Source organism: Cucumis melo, chromosome 7 (genome assembly GCF_025177605.1).
Source record: "Cucumis melo cultivar AY chromosome 7, USDA_Cmelo_AY_1.0, whole genome shotgun sequence".
NCBI classification, from domain to species: Eukaryota; Viridiplantae; Streptophyta; class Magnoliopsida; order Cucurbitales; family Cucurbitaceae; genus Cucumis; species Cucumis melo.
In genome coordinates, this window is record NC_066863.1 from 16,309,707 (window position 1) to 16,332,326 (window position 22,620).

At 34.3% G+C, this 22,620-nt stretch overlaps 1 protein-coding gene across 2 annotated transcripts; it reads left to right on the forward strand.

Annotated features, from left to right (window-relative positions):
* The first annotated feature begins 7,536 nt into the window (after positions 1 to 7,536).
* LOC103495776 (protein EXPORTIN 1A) lies at positions 7,537 to 20,204 on the forward strand. Of its 2 annotated transcripts, XR_538923.3 has the most exons (33): positions 7,627 to 7,967; positions 8,704 to 8,820; positions 9,401 to 9,493; positions 9,607 to 9,678; positions 10,604 to 10,711; positions 10,799 to 10,881; positions 11,195 to 11,333; positions 11,416 to 11,484; positions 11,587 to 11,664; positions 11,811 to 11,873; positions 11,956 to 12,000; positions 12,866 to 12,973; positions 13,077 to 13,175; positions 13,668 to 13,871; positions 14,400 to 14,459; positions 14,903 to 15,013; positions 15,116 to 15,213; positions 15,493 to 15,601; positions 15,819 to 15,884; positions 15,994 to 16,092; positions 16,171 to 16,251; positions 16,462 to 16,551; positions 16,896 to 16,981; positions 17,098 to 17,178; positions 17,267 to 17,449; positions 17,644 to 17,710; positions 17,877 to 17,987; positions 18,113 to 18,220; positions 18,312 to 18,449; positions 18,656 to 18,793; positions 18,892 to 18,996; positions 19,443 to 19,616; positions 19,712 to 20,204. XR_538923.3 is itself a non-coding variant. In XM_008457440.3 (32 exons), the coding sequence occupies exons 1-32, from the start codon at positions 7,869 to 7,871 to the stop codon at positions 19,563 to 19,565; spliced, it is 3,231 nt and encodes a 1,076-aa protein (XP_008455662.1). In that variant the 5' UTR covers positions 7,537 to 7,868; the 3' UTR covers positions 19,566 to 20,204. The 2 variants fall into 2 exon arrangements, 1 of the variants encoding a protein (XP_008455662.1); XM_008457440.3 differs by having other exon boundaries at positions 7,537 to 7,967; positions 19,443 to 20,204.
* Positions 20,205 to 22,620: the final 2,416 nt, after the last annotated feature.

Here is a 22,620-nt window from a genome sequence, read left to right on the forward strand (position 1 = left end):
GGCCCTATTTTAAATAAATCAAAAAAAATCACAAAATAAAAATATCAAGTCACCAGTTCAGAATCACAAGTCAAAATATTCTGACAAAATACATAGCGGAAGCGATAAGAACACCAGACGCGTCCATATGGCCTTCACGCATCCTTCCTGCCTCTCGTCGGTCTGCCCCTCGCTGTGCCCCTACCTGAAAAGTTAAAGGAAAGAAAGGGTGAGTATAAACATACCCAGTAAGGGACCCACTACTGGGCCCGTTAGGGAACAACAGTTAACTTCCTATTCGGGGGTACCCTACATAACAGTCTAGTGGTTCCGTAGAACGCACATATCAGTCTAGTGCTCCCGAAGGATGCACATATCAGTCTAGTGCTCCCGAAGGATGCACATATCAGTCTAGTGCTCCCGAAGGATGCACATATCAGTCTAGTGCTCCCGAAGGATGCACTTATCCGTAAGGCACACTACCCCATAGATGAAGCTAACCGTCACCCCTCAGTCCATACTAAACGATCTACATCAGTCACATCCCAACGGCATTCATATTACAGTTCCGCCATAGGCTTTGTCAGTCAGATAGTATAGGTTTAAACATCTACACCCTCAATTGCTATACGCATCACCAATTCGCACACCATTAGGGAAAACCCTAGATCCAATCGACTAACCAACCAAAAACCGGACTCACTGTCCTTCCCCGTCCAAACTCCATGAACCACATCCAGACCAGTGTTTTACTACATACTGAACCGTAACTTCAAGGTCCATCAACATAAAATCTCAATCCACAATTAGCAGTCACAGTATATTTACATCAGACAAAATATAATATCAGTACTTAACAGTCAACACGCATACAGTTATTCAGTACAGTCACTAACGTGTAATCCCCTGTGGATTACTACGTTTTCAGCCTGGACTCGGGGTCCAGTAGTAGGAAAACCCTTACCTGATACTCGGTTATGCCCCTCGATCGAATCCACGCTCAACGGATCAACCTGAACGAAAACACAAGGGTTTTAGTTGATGACTCTAGTAGAAGTCGCTTTAAAAGGTTCGAAACGACACCCGTTGACTCACCCAAGGAAAGGAAGACTACCTCCAAACAAGCCTACCGCGAGACCCGAGAACTCAAGCGTCAACTCTGTACTACCTTCAAAGGAGAAAAGTAGGGCCATATCTTATGCCAATATTCAAACTCTAATCGGATGTAGCAACGTTAGGAAATTCATCGAAAACAATCCTTACCGAAGACTCACCGTGACCCGGAGCGGAGGAAGGAAGGCTTAGGTGGCTTGGTGAAACAAGGAGCTCGGCTCGGCTTGAAGGCGTTCGGCTCGGCTCGGCTCGGCTTGGCCTCGGCTCGGCTCGGCTTGTGGCTCGGCTCAACTCGGCTCGCGGCTCGGCTCACTCGGCTCGCGGCTCGGCTCAGTGCGGCTCTCGGCTCGGCTCACTCGGCTCGCTCGGCTCGGCTCACGCGGCTCGCGGCTCGGCTCACTCGGCTCGGACTGGAAGCGGTTTTGGGTCGGGTCAGCTTGGAACCGGGTCGGGTTGGACGAAAACGGCAGCCACGGTTTTGAGGGTTCTCTCTTCCGGCGAACGACGGCGGTACGATGGGGGCTGCAGCAACCGGCGAACCTCACGGTGGCGGCGTCAGCTGGGATCCGACGGACGACGACGAAGAGACGATTTGAAGCCGAGAGGAGATCCGAAATGGATGGAGGCCGCGGCGGACGACGGTGGCTGGTGGCTACCCCACGGACGGAGACGGAGAGGAAAAGAGATGGTGGCGGAGACGAAGATGTGCGCGAACGGAAGGGAAAAGAGAAAAGAAAGAAAACGATGGGCTGCGACGACGGAAGAAGAAGAAGAAGAAGAAGCGGCGGCGGCGCGAGGGAGAGAAAACGAAAATGGAGGGGGGGCTTGCGCGCGCGTCTTAGGGTTTTCTTTCTTTCTTCTTTTTTTTTTTTTTTTTAAATATATATATATATATAAATAATAATAAATATATATTTAATAAAAATGAATAATAATAATAATAATAATAATATTAATTATAATAAAAGTAAATAATGATATATGTATATATATATTGAATAAAATTAATATAATTTATAGTAGAATATTAATATTAATTAATTATAATAATATTAAATAAGAATATTAATATTTATTTTAAATAAATAAAAAGAAAATATTAACATTAACAATTATAATAATAATTCCCGATAATAATAATCTAATCAATATTATATTATTATTTTATCGTTTTACCAAAACTCAAATTTCCGAACAATTCACTTAAAATGCTAAAATTTTACCTCGAACTTCGGGGCGTTACACTACAGACCAGTTTGTCCTAGGTGTCCCTTTGGGTCACCAAAGACTAGACATGTTCCTACGAGATCACAGATTGCACGTGTTCGGGGACGTGCTAGTTCAGGGGTACCACCTTACAGGACTCTAATATGAAGTTAACAGGCACATAACTGGACTAGTAGTGGGTCCCTTACTGAGTATATTTTTATACTCACTCTTTCGTGTTTAATTTTTCAGGCAGAGGTAGAGGTAAGAGTAAGGGCAAGTTAGCGACTGACAGAAAGTGACCGTGGCGAGTCATAGGGACCATTTTGCTTCCACTTTATGTCATTGTTCGGATTCCAGTATTTGCATTTTTATTTTATTCTTTTATTGTTATTTTATTTCTTTGAAACTAGATAGGACCCGAGTTAGGATTTTATTTTAGACTTATTTCCATATACATTTGTTAATGCTTTTAAATGGGAAATTTGAGGTTTTGTTTTATTTTTCTATTTTAAAATTTATAAATTTTATTTATCTTTTAAAATAATAATGACTTCAGCTTAGTATAAGGAGTTGAGTCGTTACAACTGCATTCTTTTCTTGACTTTAGTTTTTCCATTGGGTCTTCCTAGCAATGTTTTTAATGTGGCAATTATTAAAGTATATAAAATGATGTACTCTTTTTCCTTCACTAGGACTTTTTCCCACCGGATTTTTTCCTAATAAGGTTTTAATGAGACATTTATTTTATATAATATGAACATCTAAAGGGGGAGTGTTATGAATATTCTACATTAAAATCAAATATTATTAGATGTCCATAACCTCCTTTAGGTTACAAATGCATCCAATAGCCTCCTCATCAATTTCCATAACTTTCTTATCTCATATTTATGTTTGGTTATGTAACAATTATTCTTACAACCCTATAAATAGAGCTTCATTTGTAAACACACTACAATTGAATTCAATTATCTTCTCTTCTTATTCTCTTCTCTATTCTTCTCTTTGGTTGTTTTATTGTTCTTTATTTCATAACAATTTTATATATTTTGAATTTTTTAAAATTTAGTTAGTACACTTGCAATAAATCTTAAATATTACTTTCAATATTATTATTTTGATTATTACAACCCACTTATTTAACCGGAGATTAGGTTAATATAATCCCAAAAACTGTTTCAACCCCACCCCCCACTCAACTCCTCCTTTCTTCTTAAATTCTTGTCGTCTGTGTCTCCCTCTTCTCTCCATCTCACTCCACTACGAAATGCACGACACACATCCAAAAAAACACTCAACTCACTTCGATGATGACCTTTCATCAAATGGTTCTAGTACAAGGCAACAGGAAGCGCATCCGACGAGGCTCTGAACGGCTACGATAGTGTGAAATGTTCATGTGCAGGATTTCGGCATTGAGGGTTTCGACAGGTGAAGCCCAACGGTTTCAATCGGTAGGGTTAAGTTTTCTGGTGGAAATCGACAAGGGCTTCATTTCTTTACATCTTTCATTCAGCCGCAAAAATCTTCCTCTTTTCATTCGGCATAAGCAAACCCCTAAAATGGAAATTCCTCTTTTAGTGTAATGGTGATTAGAAATCCTGTTGATCTTTCCTTTTTTTGAATGGGTTTTGATAGTTTATTGAATTTTTGAGTTTATGTATTTATAGGAATTGAAATTTTTTTTGGGTTTCGTTACCTTTTCTTTTCTTTTCTTTCTTTTTTTTTTTTAGACAAAGAACTGAGATTTTTCATGTAAATGTAGTCTTAATTCCGTTTTGTTTCTTTGTTCATTTCTTTTTTTAAATGTCTTACTGATCTTCTGCTTCTCTTATTTGGTTTTGTTTTGATTTTGTTCTCCATCTTTGTTTCCATGTGTTGTCTCTTGCACCTCTTTAATCAGTGATAAAAGTAAAATAGGGAATGAATTATAGTTATGAATGGTACGATGTGAGCATGATTTTAGTGGTCAATTTCTTCAAAATTCTTGCTTCTTTGTTTGCATGATGTTTAGAGTCAAAGAAACCATTGGCTTTCATAGTTGATTTTGGTCCCTTAATGAGACTTAGAAGGAGAGAATATTATTGATTGAAATAAATATGAACAAAACCAAAGCACTTTTTCAGGTGGAATGGAATTGGTTTTTTTTTACTTGATATTGTCCTCCTTTTCCTAGTTGCCTTACCTGATATTGTTCTTCCTTCATTTCCTTGTTCGCTTTTCCTTGAGAATGAAATTGATTTGGTTAAAACTGTGGAGGTGACTACGAGTGGAAGGCTCGAGTTGGAAATCCAAACGTGTATTATGTTTATATATATATATATATATATATATATATATATATATATTCAAATGGTGTATATGGTTGCATAGAGATTCACACCCTTTGCAGAATTATGTTTAAGAGAATTTGGAGATAAATTACTGTATTAAGCAAAACCATAAACAAGCCTAATGTATTTGCTGATAGAGGTCAGAGGATATGACTTGGGATTTTTTAGATATGTCATCCTCGCGAGCTGTAAAGCAAACAACAGTGTAATTGCAATAGAAAAGAAGTTGGCTTTCTCATTGATTTGATTGCTTGAAGCTTTTTGATATTTTGTATTTTTGAATCAATCATAGAAGTTTTTTTTAAAAAAAAAAATCGGGGGTTTTGATGATTAATATCATGAGCATGTATGATTGTTGCATCAAAAAGTTGGAATGATTCAACCAAAAACGGTTATGAAACCAACGATTTATTTAATTAGTTTAATCGAGAGATTTAGTTAATTTAATTAGGAGAGAGTTATTTGAGAGATTTGTTTAGTTCAGGAAATGTTTATTTTAATTAATGGTGATGTAAAGGGTAAAGTAATAGGAGAATTTCAAAGTATTTAGTTAATGTGTTGTGATTGTGAATTTAAAAAATAAAGTAATAGAGATAGCATCAATGGTAAAATGGATATAAAGATTTACGTGATTTGCTAGTTTCGTGGAAGAGAGATTGATTTATCATTGAAATAAAACCTGAGATACAAGAGGTTTTCTTAAAAAATATAACAAAGCGCAAAAATATTTACATTGCATAGAATAATCTTGAAATAGGAAAAGATTCACAAGGCCACGACATTAAATAACAAAAATACCTCGTGATTGGTCATACATGCATAAAAAACGATTTTGCAATGCGATTGTGTACCCTTGTACCCAATCTAAACGATCGTGTACCCTTGTACATAATCTAAACAATCGTGTAGCTAGTCTAAACGATCTTATACTTAAGCTAAATGATTTATTAGTGGTAGTGATATATTTTTGTCCATCTGGGAAAGACAACTGATCGTTTAAATATTGGTACACGTTCATTTAGATCATGTACCAATATCGTTTAGATCTTAGACCAAGAAGAAAAAAAGAAATTAAAAGATGAAGAAGAAGGAAGAAATTGTAGAAGAGAAAATGTAGAAATTGCAAACGAGAAGTAGAAATATGAAGAATGAGTAATAATAATATGAATAAATTAATAATACGAAAAAGAGAATAATAAATCGCAAACAAGAAGAATAAAATGAACTACAAAATCGTCCCACCCTAACCAAAATTCAAGAAGGGCAAATATGAAATTTTTGAAAAAGTAATTTGTTTTATACTTGAGCTAAATGATTTATTAGTGGTAGTGGTATATATTTTTTCTATCTGGGAGAGACAATTGATCACTTAGATATTGGTATATGTTTATTTAGATTCTATACCAATATCGTTTAGATCTTGGACCAAGAAGAAAAAAGGAAAATAAGAGATGAAAAAGAAATAAATCGTAGAAGAGGAAATGTAGAAATTGCAAAAGAGAGGTGGAAATATGAAGAATGAGTAATAATAATATGAAGAAATTAATAATACGAACAAGAAAAGAAAAAATTGCAAACAAAAAGAAGAAAATGAACTAAAAAATCGTCCCACCCTAACCAAAATCCAATTAGGGCAAATATGAAACTTTTGAAAAAGTATTTGGCTTTATGAGCTTTTCTTAAATTATTATACGGGGCTATAAATATTTAGCACTTTTATTATATTTATGTAAATTTACATAGATAAAACATATTGCAAAGAGTTTATATATGACATTTTCTAAAATCTTAGGTCTGTAATTGTAAATAGCATTCAACCAACTGTGCATTTAATTTAGGGGTGTTTGCAAAAATAACTAAAAAAATTATGATAATAGGGCTCATGTCAATTTGTTTTCTAAATTACAAAAGTAGAAAATTTAAGAGTGGATAACCTTGATACATCTAATTACTTGTCATATTTGTAATATGCAGAAAAGATGTGATATGGACTGCTTTTTCTAACATTTTTCATCCTCTAATGTAATTACCCTTTTAATTTATTAAATGATTTAATAAAATCAATTGACGAGTTTCAAACTAAATTTATTAATTGATTTAATATAATCAATCGAAGAAAAACCTATATTTTATAGGCCAAAAAAGAATAATAAGAAACCAGATTATAACATTTCCCACCCCAAACAAAGACTATAATAATATGCACCCCAAACGTAGAAACATGTATTAGAATAACATATATTATAATAATTTATACTCCAAACATAGGTTATAATAACTCATATTCTAATAATATGTACCAAAACACAAATTATTATAAGTCACTTCTTACCCTAAATATTCACTGGAAGATAATATATATGAGATTTTAAAAAAATACAACAAAGCGACAATTTTGAAAATGGAAAAAGCCACAAACCCACAATGGAAAATACTAAAAATATCCCATCAACCTGATACTTAATATATTTGGTATATGATTATTTAGATTTGACTATTGTTTTGTTCAATCACATTTGGATAACAAAATTTAATGATTTATTATTATTATTTTCAATTTTATCAATTTGGTTACACTATGTTTAATTTGGTTAGACAAGTGGCCGTTTAGATTTGGCTAAAGTATCAACATTTTTTTTTAAATTTGATACGCAATCGTTTTGATTTTTAGTATATGATCATTTATATTTTTAAGATTTTTGGATACACGATCATTTAAGTTTGTGTAATTGTTAGGCGATACAAAGCAAAGAAGGAGAAATATTTAAAAAAATGTGTAACGTTGTGGGTTTGTTTGAGAAGAGGAGTTTGGATTAAATTTAATAGTTATTAAAAAAATATAAAATAAAATTCAGAATCAAAATCGTATTTTGAGTGAGAAAATAAAGAATTGGAAGAAGGAAAAAGAGAAAAAAAAAAGAAAAAAAAAAAGAAGAGTGTTGGAAGTTAGGAGTGAGGTGTGTGTTTGAATGTGAATGAATCGATAAACCCCTTCACAGTCTGCTTCATTTTTAAGCAGTCCTTCGTTTTCCCTCTCCCTCTCTTTCTAAACATTACTTTTCCCTTTCATCCTCTTTCTCTCTACAGCAATCCTCCCTCCTCTTTCTCTCTCCTCTCTCTATTCCTTTTCTTTTTTTTCCCTCCCTTTCCCCATAGCTTTCTCTCACTCTCATTCTCTCTAGGGTTTTCCAACTCCGTACAACTTCTTCTCTCTTTCCACCTTCATCTTAAACCATGGCTGCAGAGAAGCTCAGGGATTTGAGCCAGCCGATTGACGTTGCCTTGCTCGATGCAACTGTTGCCGCCTTCTATGGTACTGGATCTAAGGAAGAGGTCAGTTACTCTCCCTTGTTTATCCCTTCTTTCTCTCTCTCTCTCTCTGCTTTGTTCTTTTTGGAGAAGGTAGGGCATTTTATTTCAAAGGCTACTTCCAGTACACCTTCAAATGTGGACTTGTGTTTTATTTTTGTGTTATTTCAATGTGGTGGTCTTTGAGGGCATTTTTTTTCCCTTCAAATTTCTCTTCGAATATTGGTGAAAGAAGTTTCGGGAACTTAGGGTTTACTGTCTGTGGTTTTAGGGTAGCAATTTAGGGTTTTAGTTGTTGTACTTGATGACTGTGCCTTTAACTTTATCAGACTGACTTGTCCTCCGGCTCACCTTTTTCCCCTTCGGGCTCAAGCCGCGAAAATGGTTCTTTGTTGCTCATGCCTGCCTGCCTGTTGAAATTTCAGTTTTCATGTTGTACGTTTTTTGTTTGATCTGACATACCCAGAGAACATGTATGGTCCTGGTTTCTCCTTTAATGGTTGCATTGCACTTTGGAGTTGAAAAATGGATACGTTCTGGTTAGTTGACTCGTATCTACGTGTACTTATTAACCATGCATATGCAATGCACACTCTTAATGGGAGTCCTGGAAAAGGAATTTCTATTCAGAGTCGACCTAAATTGTTTGGCAATATCACTGAACTGCCTTATATCATTTATCGTGCTAACTGGTAGTTTACATTTTTCTGTTTGAAGTATCGACCTTCTAATTTTTCTCGTTCATGTTATGGTGATTCAGAGGAGTGCTGCAGATCAAATTTTAAGGGACCTACAAAATAATGCAGACATGTGGCTGCAGGTTGTGCACATTTTGCAAAATACAAAGAACTTAAACACCAAGTTCTTTGCCTTGCAGGTAAATTGTTCTTCAAAATATTTGGTCTGAGGAAGTAATGTAGACCACCTCGATGTTCACATAGTCACCGTTCTCATGTCAGACATGATTTTGGAGTAGAATAACAGAGTAAAATACGCTCTTTGTTCTGAGACTCTCTCTCTCAGCTTATGGCAGTTGGAGTGCTTATTTGTGATCTCACTGGTCTTGGGGGGATGGCTTCTTCTCTCTTCTTTTTGTCTCTTTTGTGGAATAAAATTCAATTCTAATGTAAAGAGTTTGAAAATGACCTTTGTTGGCGCTTCATTATCTCAAAGTAATTGCTTGAGTTCAAGTTTATTAATTTGTTGTTTTATTATAATTGTAAATTAATTTCTCTGATATCTTAATCCCTCCTCTTGCACCTTTCAATCTGCCACCTTTTCATGGTCTCTTATCTTCCCGACCCCGATCAAAGACAGGATTGTTAATTCTACTATTCTCAACAGATAACTAGGATGTTTACATTCCTTTATAAGTTTCTCAATTATATTTTTTTCCATAAAAAACCATTTCATCAATGATGTGAAATAATAAGCTACTTTCGTTCCCATATTGACAGGTTCTAGAAGGTGTAATCAAATATAGATGGAATGCATTGCCGGTTGAGCAAAGAGATGGAATGAAAAATTATATATCTGATGTGATTGTGCAGGTATGAACCAGCCTTCTCTATTTTTGGTTGTTTGTTATTGAATATTTTATTTTTCTTGTCAATTCTTGCTGAGAAATGTTGTTTTGTTCTACAATTCAATTGATCCTGTATAGCTTTCAAGTAATGAAGCTTCTTTTCGAGTGGAAAGACTGTATGTCAACAAGCTTAATATCATCTTGGTTCAGGTATTTGTATTTCGTAGTTTTATCTTAGAAAGCTTTAAAGGTTTCTGTTTCGTCATTAAGGATCTTCTCAACAACTGTTGCTCCCGTTTATAATTTGTGTAAAGTATTTTCCTTTCTGAATTTTTGAAGTTTTCTCCCTGGCCTTCACTGTTCCTGAATCAAGTTTCTGTAGATGAATAGTTTAGGGTGTTTCATTGTTTATTTATTTATTTTTCTGGTTGTTTTAATGGCAGTTGAACTGTTGGCTTGATTCCATTAACACACACACATTTCTCTTACCCTTCCCTAGTTGTATTATTTACCGCTTTTTTCTACATGGCACTGAATACCTTTTCTTCATTTTGTCTTCATTTTTATCTCATACATATAGTAGATTGTTAAACTCTTGAGTACTTTTGGTATCCCTATTCCCTTGCCTATTCCATGTTGACAAATGGCAATCATGATTTTGTGGACTTACCCATTTATGGGTGCTTTAGAATTCTGTTTCCATGACTTGGACAACCGGGGCTATTGGCTACCTGATGAAATCCTGTTGAAAAGAAGCCAGAGAATAACTTTTGAGGATAAAAGTAGATAGTGGGGCGATCATTGGGAGATCATCAAATTATTAATGTCCTGTTGATGCATGCTTTTTATTTAAATATTCTTTTTGAAGATTTGTTCCTTTTGTGTTTATGACAAGTAGAGTAGGTTTTCTGTGAATTGTTGGATTTGAGTACTCTCCTCCTTTATGCTTCGTTGATGGCAAGTTTGTTTCATTTTAAGAAAAAGAGAATGTCGTTGCATGCTTCTGTGACGTGGCCCTTGTTTGTAGGGGTTGATGAATGATGAGTTTGAAACTATTTTTGGTGCACTTATTGAGATGATGTTTGGATCCAATATAAGCAATTCTTACAAGAGCTTTCCCCATGTTTGACATCAGATATTAAAGCATGAATGGCCAGCTAAATGGAGAAGCTTCATTCCAGATCTTGTTTCAGCAGCCAGAACTAGTGAAACAATTTGTGAGAATTGCATGGCGATTTTAAAAGTAGATATCTGAAGTTTTGTCTATTTGACTAAATGTTGTTGCATTTTGCATGAATGACAGTCTCCTTTGCTGTTATTATTTTCTCAGCTCTTGAGTGAAGAGGTCTTTGATTTCTCTAGGGGAGAGATGACACAACAAAAAATCAAAGAGCTTAAACAATCTTTGAACAGGTAAACTGTTTGTATTTTTTCTATTATGTTGAACCGCTGGTCAAATTTTGCTTTGCGGTTCACTTTAATTTGTAAAGTTTTTCCTGAATCTTCAAGCATTGTACTTTTTATTGTTATTACTTAATGAGTGAAACTTATAAGGTGGAATGCAAAAAGTATTTTGTTGCTTGATTATGTGCTTTGTTCCAATGATGGGCTTCAATTCTTGGTTTAAGTTATTATGACTATTTATGTAATTTTGAAATGCACTTAAACTGTGATTTTACGATGTTAACATGATTCTTAATGTAATCTCTTTTCTGTAAACCAACAGCGAGTTTCAACTCATCCATGAGTTATGCTTATTTGTGCTATCAGTATCTCAAAGGACCGAGCTCATCCGAGCAACACTATCTACATTACATGCGTTCCTTTCATGGATTCCATTGGGATATATATTTGAATCCCCATTGGTGAGTATTAATTTCTTTCATGTGATGAGTTTTGAATGAAGATCCACTTTGAACAATTGTCCTCCTTGCTTTTCTTGTGCAGCTTGAAACATTACTGAAGTTTTTCCCAGTCCCATCATATCGAAATCTGACACTCCAATGTCTAACGGAGGTACGTTTTCAATATACTAAAAGAAATGTGTTATCTTGAATTCTCGAGAATTCTCATCATTTGTTTTATTTGTGCGCATGGGTACCCATCGACAACTTTTAGGTGGCAGCTCTTAATTTTGGGGACTACTACAATAGGCAGTACATTGAGATGTATACTGTATTTATGGGGCGATTACAGGTTTGCTAAGATCTATCTCTTGATCTTCTCAATGAGAGTTTGGTTTGTTGATTAAAATAACATTTTAGAAGTCATCCTTTTGTATACAACCTTTTGTCTTTTATTATTTTATTTTTCAACTTCTGGCTAATGCTTCTTTTAATCAGACTATTCTCCCACCTAGTACAAACATCCCAGAGGCCTATGCCCATGGATCGAGTGAGGAGCAGGTAGAATCAGTGTTTTCTTGAAAAAATTGATTAATATATTCTTTACTTATGGCTAAATTTGGCTTCTATGTTCTTTGACCAGGCTTTTATTCAGAACTTGGCACTATTTTTCACTTCATTTTACAAGGTAGGCTCCTTTTCTCTTGATGAAATGATTTGAGAAAGTAGACGCAAGAACTTGGTAGTGATTGACACAGGATGTTCTTGCCAATTTGTGTAATGCCTTTTTATAAGAAATTGGTAGGTTAGATGAAAGAACAAATAGGGTGGACTGTACTAATAACAAGGCCATATCAGCCAAATAGGTCTAGTGAAATGGATGACTATAAAGATGACCAGTTATTGATAAACGAAGGAGGAAATTGTAGATCACCAAGGGGGTGTTTGGGGCATGGAGTTAAAGTTTAGGGAGTTGTGAACTCTTGGGGTGGCTGTGTAAGGAGTTAATAAGTACAGAATTAATGATTTTTAGTAGTAGGACCCTCAACTCTTACTCCTCAACCCCTTGGGTTAAACACCCTTTAACAATTTAAAATAGTAACCCCAATTTGAAGTGTGTCACAAAGCAATTTACCCTGCCTTATAAAAACAGTATTGTATTGTTAGGATGGTATGGGATCTGATGTAGCCTAAGTAACCTCAAGGAGAAATCCTCCAAGAACCAAGATTGTGGATCTTTTATTAGAATGAATAATATGCTTTATACAAGAGGAGAAAGACTCCTATTTATAGAGTTCTATTACAATTGGGGGTTAAAAGGGAATTAACCTAGAATATTACCCAATTACCCAACTAACCCTTAGCCTTCTTACATCAGGATCTGTACATCAGAGTGTTATAAGCTAATGTGGCACTTCTGATCGATAAATTTCGATTATTAGGATAGGAGTTCAACTCCTTTTTTTTTCAATCTGTACTTGTTTTATAGAAGTTCGTGGGAACTTATGTCTTTCACCATTTTATTATGATCATATTTCTCCTTCTTTGTGTAGTCGCATATTCGAGTTCTGGAATCAACTCAGGAGAGTATAGCTGCATTGCTAATGGGTCTCGAATATCTTATTAACATCTCATATGTTGATGATAATGAGGTTTTCAAGGTGTTGATTATTATTATTATTCATCTTAATCTCCCCACACTCATGAAAATAATCATAATATACTAATTTCCTTGTGGATACACTTCTTGTTGTGAATAAATAGGTATGCTTGGATTATTGGAACTCCTTGGTCCTGGAACTTTTTGAGACACACCATAACATGGATAATCCTGCCGTGTCTGCCAACATGATGGGACTGCAGGTATGCTTGTCATACTGTTTGTCTAATGGTTGACAGTTGCTGATTAATGGAATATTTGTGTCCTTGAGCTTTGTGTTGTATATATTTCTTTGTTCAATTGATAATATGCCTCAGTTAGGATTTAAGAAGGTAGATTTGGATACAAAATAAGTGCTGGCTAGAAAAAAATGAATTTTGAATACCTGAAATGCTGCGTTTTATAATTAGACCATGCAGATTTACTTATTTCATTTTTGTACTTTATGATTTTTTAGTTTGTGCGTATAGTTTTATTATTTTCCAATAGAAATGTGTTTCATTTGTCCTCTTTTTAAAAAAGACTGAAAATATTTTCAAAATGCAGTCGTGTTATCTGGGAACATTTTCCCACCCTGTCCTTTGTTGTGAATTTCAAGTTCAACCATGATTACCTTGTGGTATATTTGCAGAAATATGTCAAAGTGTTTCTTATGTTTGAGTTCTCTGACTCCCTTCGTCCAATATGATGACCAGGTGCCTTTGCTTTCTGGTGTGGTTGATGGTCTTGGTGCACAACTCATGCAGAGGAGGCAGCTTTATTCTGGTCCTATGTCAAAGTTGAGGATGCTTATGATATGCCGCATGGCTAAACCTGAAGAGGTTCTCATTGTTGAGGATGAGAATGGTAATATTGTTCGAGAAACCATGAAGGACAATGATGTCCTTGTTCAGTATAAGGTTGTCAATCTAAACTAGCTATTTATTATTATTATTGTTATTGTTGTTGTTATTATGATCTGTGGGGTTGGCTGAGTGAAGTAGTGTAAGTTGGTGATTCACCAAGGTATGGGCAAGAATGAGCCTTAATCACTTGCAACTGTGCACAGGGGACCCTTGGTGATAAGTTTGAACTCATTTTTGGCTTTGTAGTGAGGTGCTCATTGGCTTTTGTTTAATGTGCTACTTCAGAATTTGGTACTAGAATGTGCCTCTCTGTTGATGGTTCCCTTATGAATATTCACTCTTCCAAAGGCTATTGAGTTATAAATTTGTTGTAGTAGATCTTAATAAAATTCCATTGCTACTCTAGTTAATGGAATACTTGTGTCCTTGAGCTTATAATTTGTAGTAGTTATGTTTTTTAATTTACAAATTCGATTTTTTTGTGGTGTTGTGCATTTTAAAGATTGGTTGTGTTGTTTTTAAGTCAAGTCGAGTAAACAAATCTTTCCCACACATCTTTGGTTAATTATATTAATTTTGCAGAGCATGCGGGAGACGTTGATATATTTGTCACACCTTGATCATGACGACACCGAGAAACAGGTGACTATATTATTTTTTGGCCAAATGCATATCTTATTTTCTTGACTATGTATCCTTTACCTATTGACCATCAAAATATTTCTAGCTCATGCTTCATTTTCCCCTTATTTATAAAGGGAAATTGTCAAAAATGGAAAAATTGGCAAAATATCTATACACAATAGCAAAATAGTGTGTAAATATTCTGTGATTTTTTATCATATTTGAAAAGATCCCATTTGAAAAGGGGTTCATTTTCTTGTTTGTTTATTTTTGAGTTAGGCTTTTTGTTATTTTCTCTCTCTGAATACTGTGTTTATAAAATGTAGCTTCTTTTCTCAAAGCTTTACTGTTTTTTGACTTTAAGCTACAACTTGTAAGGACAGTGTACTCTCATGACTAGACGCTTCCTCTCTTTATCTACATTAATTTGAACTATATTAAAATATATTGTTTTGAGGCAGATGCTAAAGAAACTAAGTCGACAACTAAGTGGTGAAGATTGGTCATGGAACAACTTAAACACTCTATGCTGGGCAATTGGTTCCATCTCTGGTTCCATGATGGAAGATCAGGTCTTTTTTCTGTATTGCTTTGCAAAATTCGGTTTTTAGGTTCTTTTACTGTTAAATAAGAATTTCTGTATGTTGACTTTTTTCAATTGTGGACTTTTTCAGGAGAACAGGTTCTTGGTGATGGTCATACGTGATTTATTGAATTTATGTGAAATCACCAAAGGAAAGGACAATAAAGCTGTTATTGCAAGTAACATCATGTAAGGATTATCACGTAGCTCAATGGAGCTACTCCTTTTCTAGGCTGTGCTTGGCTCACATGTTTAAAAAAGGAATGCACATTTTTTGTTTGTTTTTGTTTTTGTTTTTTTTTCTGGTGGGGTATGTTTAGCACTTGACTTTGGCAACAGTTCTGATTTAATGGGATATATTATGATAAATTTGGTAAAAGAAAAAGTACTGCAGAGGCAAAGGATTAACCTGTTCATTTTTTAATTTCAAATGTCTCCACCCATTTGCATAAAATGTTCCTCTGGCAGGTATGTTGTTGGTCAGTATCCAAGATTCTTAAGAGCTCACTGGAAGTTCTTGAAAACTGTCGTGAACAAGTTGTTCGAGTTCATGCACGAAACACATCCAGGAGTGCAGGTCATTGTTGCTATCTCTATACTATTTTAGGACATAATTATGGTCTTGAACAAGTACTACAACGACAACTAGTAAAAGTAATAATTGCAAACATTCTTATGGGGTTCTTTGGAATCTGTTTTCTTATTACATATTTTTTATCTGGTTTTTCAAGTATTTGTTGCTAGATTAATTTAATAAGCTTCTGATTTTAATTCTAATTTTACATATATTTCAGGATATGGCTTGTGACACATTCTTAAAAATCGTTCAAAAGTGCAAGCGAAAGTTTGTAATTGTACAGGTATTTCACTCATTTTGTGCCACCCTTCAGCACATGTTCAAAAGAAGATTATTTGATTTATGCCTTTTTTTATTTGTTTATTGTAATATGTTTTGCTTCTAATTTTCAGGTTGGAGAAAGTGAGCCATTCGTCTCTGAACTTCTTACTAGTCTTCCAACAACAGTAGCAGATCTTGAGCCTCATCAAATTCATACTTTTTATGAATCTGTATGTGTCTATAGAATATTCTTGTTAAAAATCTGGTTTAACTAGACATTTTGTGATAATCATTTACTGCTTATCTAGGTTGGTAATATGATTCAAGCTGAACCTGATCCACAGAAGAGAGATGAATACCTTCAGAGGTTGATGGATCTCCCAAATCAGGTTTCCTTCTTTATTTATATATATATATATATATATTTGTTTTTTTTTATTTTCTTTTATTATTATTAATTTTCTTGTTTTTGTTTTCTCTTTCAACATTCCAGGTTTTTTATGCGAATATATCTTTTATAAAAATTAATTTGTCTCAACCATTATTGGTGATAAACTGATATTTTGTTTGCATGGTTTCTCTGGCTGCTCGCTACACAGAAATGGGCTGAAATTATTGGTCAGGCACGCCAAAGCGTGGAATTTCTAAAAGATCAAGATGTAATAAGAACAGTGCTCAATATACTACAGGTATGATTGGACTCTGGACTTTTGTTTGAGCCGCCCTCCACAAGATAACATATTTAATGCATTGTCAATAATGCCTTTCCAAATCCTTTTGTTTTTCTAAAGATACGATCGTTGGCCTTTTTTCCCCTTAAACTGTTCAATACAGTAAATATATATCCATACCTGCTTAACTGTTGATGCTTGTATTTCCTCTTAAATTCTTTTCTTTATCATACAAAATCCCCCCAATTAAGTTCATTCCTTACCTAATTAATTGAGTGAGTTGAAGCTGTGGCTCTTAGATGAACTTCTTGTTAGACTACTCATTGAAGTATAAATTTGTTAATTGATATTCTTACATGCAGACAAATACAAGTGTTGCCAGTTCACTTGGAACCTATTTCTTACCTCAGATATCTTTGATCTTTTTGGATATGCTCAATGTGTACAGGTATTGCTATTTTGTTCACGTTTATGGACGCCCTCTTAAGATTGAAAGATACATAATACACAACAATTATCTTCGTTATCATAAGTGGTTTCTTTGGTTATTGAATGTGCCTGCAGAATGTATAGTGAGCTTATATCAAGTAGCATTGCTGGAGGGGGGCCCTACACATCTAAAACGTCCTATGTTAAACTTCTACGGTAAAGTTTTATGATGGTGATTCTTGTAAATTCTGCTTTGGATTACCACTTAAATCTTGTCATGAAGGATGAAAAACTGATAAAACAGATCAGTGAAGAGGGAAACTCTGAAGCTTATTGAAACATTTTTGGACAAGGCCGAAGATCAACCACAAATTGGCAAGCAGTTTGTGCCCCCAATGATGGAGCCTGTTCTTCTTGATTATGCTAGGAATCTCCCAGATGCTCGTGAATCAGAAGTCTTGTCTCTTTTTGCTACAATTATAAATAAGTATGTTGATTTTTTGCTATTATGTCAATATATTTTGCACTATATGCTAACTCCATATCTATGCAAGGAATAAATTCTTTTGCTTCATTATCAATTGAATTAGAGTATGCTTTTGATTTAGCGTTGCTTTATTAAATTATAAGTATTCCAACATGCAATTTTCATAATTTGTTTTTGCAACTTTTTGCATAAAGGTATAAGAATACAATGATTGAAGATGTGCCTCGTATATTTGAAGCAGTTTTCCAATGCACGTTGGAGGTGAGGATTTGTATAAGGATTACTTTTGCTTCAGTGTTCCATTCCAATGGGTTTCTCCTTTTTATTTACCTCTCTTTTATGCTTATGATTGTGCTTTGTGTTTATCTTTTTAAAGTGTTCCATTATTTGTTTTTGAGAAGCATGCTCTGATTGTGTGCCTTTGCAGATGATTACCAAAAATTTTGAAGATTATCCAGAGCATCGCCTCAAATTCTTTTCCCTACTACGTGCCATTGCTACGTATTGTTTTCCTGCTCTGATTCGGCTGTCAAGTCAGGTTTTAGACAACATTTTCCCTTTTATTGAGTTTGTATTCCGTCTTCACTTACTGCATTTTCTTACTCTTTTTTTTTTGTTGAATGCAATTCACTACTATTTTGGGACGTGGGATTTTCTCATCAGCAATTAAAGCTTGTTATGGATTCAATTATATGGGCATTTCGGCATACGGAGAGGAATATTGCTGAAACTGGGCTCAATCTACTACTAGAGATGCTAAAGAATTTTCAGGTGGGGTGTTTGATGCATTCCGTTTTTTACATATCTTGCTAAATATTGTCTGATATTCTCTTCTTTTTCTTGTCTTTTTCTGGTATTGCAGGCTTCCGAGTTTTGCAATCAATTTTATCGAACATATTTTTTGACCATAGAGCAAGAAATATTTGCAGTCTTGACGGACACATTTCATAAGCCAGGATTTAAGTTGCATGTCTTGGTTCTTCAACACTTGTTTTGCTTGGTAATGTCGAATGTTTATGCCACTGCTTATATGATGAAATCATTCAGTTGCGGATATCTTTTAACTAAAATATCTGCAATGTCCATTTATTTGGTCACTTTACTTGGCTAATGCTTCATTCTTTTATTTATTCATTAAGTTTGGATAAAATATATGCTCATGGTTGTCTTGTTTGAGAAAAGTATGATAACATTTTTATTTGTCAGGCGGAGTCTGGTGTATTAACAGAACCTTTGTGGGATGCTGCAACTGTAACTTATCCATACCCAAATAACGTGGCCTTTGTTCGGGAGTACACTATCAAGCTGCTGAGTTCTTCATTCCCCAACATGACTGCAGCAGAAGTATGAGCTTTTGGCCAATTCATTTTTGGGCCCTTCTCTTGTCTTCACTGTCAAGTTTTTTGGTGCATTCTATAATCAACTTTAATGGGAGTTTGCAGGTCACTCAATTTGTGAATGGACTTTTCGACTCGAGAAATGACCTCTCTGTGTTTAAGAATCACATTCGAGACTTTCTGGTGCAATCCAAAGAATTTTCAGCACAGGTTATCCTTTTAATGTTACTGTCCTTCATTGTTGTTATAAATGAATTGTTGTCATTCATGATGAGTGTTCTTTCTTACTAAAAAAAAAAATCCACAAGTGTTCCAACCCAAGTGTTGTACAGTCCCTATCAACTCGGCTTATCTTGTGAGGGAGGAATAACTATATAGGTATATATAGAAGGAAAGAAATTCATTAGAGCTAACATGTGAGGAGGAAGCATTGACGCTGTATTGTGGCTTGGGCGGGAATTGAGAATTGCATTTCATTATGTTCGTTCTAAAGTAGTCGATAGGTGGGAGATACAAAGGGGCTCTGTAATCTCCTTAAGCCCTATCCGTAAATCTTCTTTTCTAATAGGAATCCTATCAAAGTTTGGCATCAGATCCAGGTTGTGGAAAGTAAGAAGTGAATATGATGCTTAATTAGGTAATGGTTCTGTTTGCAGGATAATAAAGATCTTTATGCTGAAGAGGCAGCTGCTCAGAGGGAAAGAGAACGGCAGCGAATGCTTACTATTCCGGGGCTTATTGCTCCAAATGAGATTCAAGATGAGATGGTGGACTCGTAAAATGTGTCTAGTTTATGTGCAGAAAGCAAAAAGCTCATGGACTTTGACGAGGTTGAAGTGGGCATTTGATTTGCAGTCCCCAAAATCTCTGTGCATGTGAGAGGCAATACGAATTTTTTTGCTAATTAGTTTTTCCAGTTCTGCAGAATTTTTTCCCCCACAGACGGAAGTGATTTTCTTGAAAAAAGACGCTCATGGCACGGCGGTGTTAGTTTGACAGCTGATGATGGGATATTCCTATAGATTGAATGTGGAGTAAGTATTTACTATTTAGTTGGCTGATTTTAGGGTTAGAACACATGATAGGAGGTGCGTGATTTAGTCGCAGGAAGCACAAGCCAGATTGATATTGTATTTGGACTGTTAGATTGCAACAGTTTGAGGGAGGAACCATTTTCTATCTATTGATGATTCATCCTCTATAGGTGTAACGTATACATTAGGTGCGGGTTGTGCAGAAATTATTTCCTTTTGCCTTTTGTTCCTTCTCGTTTGGTTGAGGGTAACTTTTGGTTTTTACAGTGTTCTTTTAGGGGAAAGTCTTATATTTTCGTCGATACAGATTCTCTCTATTGGGTTGACATCTTTCATGTATTCAACTGTGGATGGCCACTTTTATAGGTATAATATTTCTTTCAACCCCGGCCCTTGTGTCTTGTTCTTTGCTTCCTTTCATTCTTATCTATCTATTTATTTTAAATTCAATTCCTTTTTGCTATTCCCATTTATTATTGTCATCGTGGCTGGAAATAAACGATTACATATGGAGTCTTTGTTTGCCTTTCCTTTTGTTCAATACACCTACTTCTTGAGCTTCTTGTAATTGCTGCCCATAATATCAAAGTTTATTAAAAAATTCAAGTTGAATTTTAACGCGGATTTAAATTTTTTATGCAACATCTTATTGAACTACTACTGGAAATTTGGAGCCCAAAAAAGAAGAAAAAAAAAACTATTGCAAATACGAGAAATTCAAGCAGTCGTGAATGAAATCAAATGTAATATGTTTTAGAATTAAGTGGGTTAAATGTGCAAGAAAATTGTCAAATTTATGCTTTATATTTTTAGGATTAATTATTTGAATGACTTGGTTAGTTTGGTCCTTATGTTTTAGGGTCCCAACATTTATGATTTTGAAATGTTTTAAAATTTCAATAATGTTCGTTTTTTTGTCTTCGAGATAATAGAACCATTAGTTAGTTAACATAAAGACGGTGATTGAACTAATTTTAATTCAAAGTTATTGGAAACGGTATGGATAAAATTTTAATTTTTATTGGGCAAAATGTTCCTTTTTTTAAGAAAAAAAAAAAGTTAAAAGAAACTTGAGAGTTGTTGCAATTTAATGTTGGAAAAAAAGATATTCCTTTGTTGGAATATGCTTCTATCGGAAGTTCTTGAAGATTTAGAATAAATTGAGCATTGATGATAGTCTTTGACTTTAATTAAAATCTACCGGTATTATTGATAAAGTATAAAATATTATCACATTTTGTAAATATTTTTAACAAAGTACTATGAATTAATCACATTGGATAATTAACTAATCATAAATAATTAGCAATGATTATATGTTCACAATAAAGGATCAAATAAAAAATAATCTCACTATGTAGTTGCTTGACGATTAAGAACAATAATAGTAATTCATTATTAGTATTGAAAAATGAAATTTTATACAAATTAAATTAAATTGATCTTAGTTTGCTAATTAAATATATTTAAATATAGAGATCTTTTAAAAAATATAACAAATCGGTAAAATTTACACTGTATTGAATAATCTTGAAAAAAAAAGCCCACAAGCCACAACATGAAATACCGAAAATACACCAGTCAACACACGACTAATTGATCACATGTGCGCGAGTAATTTTCTTCTAAATAATCGTATACTATAAACTAAATGATGGTTTAGATCATGATACATGGTCGGGTAGTTCATTTTAAACGACGAGGGAAAAGGTTTCAAATTCAAACGATTGGATAATAAACTCTAAACGATGGAGAGAAAGCTTTAGACATAAATGATCGTTTAATATCATCTAAACGATTGTCGAATTCGTATACGATCGTTTATGTCAAAATAAACGGTCATTTTGAAAAGTCCAATAGAAGCCAAGCCCAATGAAAAATAATTACAAAAATACTATCCATATCAATGAGATATAAAATTGTGAATCCTCTTTTTCATTTCCACCTACCTTCTTCAACCAAACTTTCGAAATCCTTCTTCGTTTTGTTCTTCCATATAAATTCTTTTCCGACTCGTTACTTAACATTTCGTTCCACAACCAAATCTATCTTCATCTATCTCCAATACAAAAAGGTTTGAATATATCGTCATTTCATTTAATCTAATAACAACTCTTATTCCATGTTACTTAACCCCTAATTTTTTTCGTAAATAGATGGTGAGCAAAAAGCAACAACATCAACTAGCAAAGCAATCAAATCAAAAGGAAAGGTAGAAAAAACAAATAAAGAATGAAAAAGAAGTGAAAGTAATAAAATAGAATGCCAATGTCTATATGTATAATGCTCTATCTTTGTCAATGTCTATATGTATAATGCACTATCTTTATCTATATTTGTCTAGGGCTCTATCTTTGTCAATATCTATATGTATAGTACTCTATCTCTGTTTATTTTTGTCAATGTCTATCTGTTAGCACTAGCTCTTAGTTTGTACCATACTGTTTAATATATCTTTTCCACAAGCCAAACACTATCCAAATAACCTAATTATGGAAAATGAAGAAAAAAAACCTTAGAATTACTATATACTATAGTTTAGAAACTTTAAATCTAATCATATCAAGAATAGACCAAACAATTCTTTTTAGAGTTTAAACAATCCTTTTGGCCACTTTCTCAACATTAAAATGGCCAAAATACCAACCCAAATCCTGAATTATTTAATAAGGAAGCAATAACATACAAAAATCCAATGTTCTAGCTTTCAACTTCACTGGACATAATAGCAAAATTTGGTCTGAAAAAAATTCTATTTGGTTGCTAGATTAAAAAAACACAAATTCCCAGAGTTAAGTAT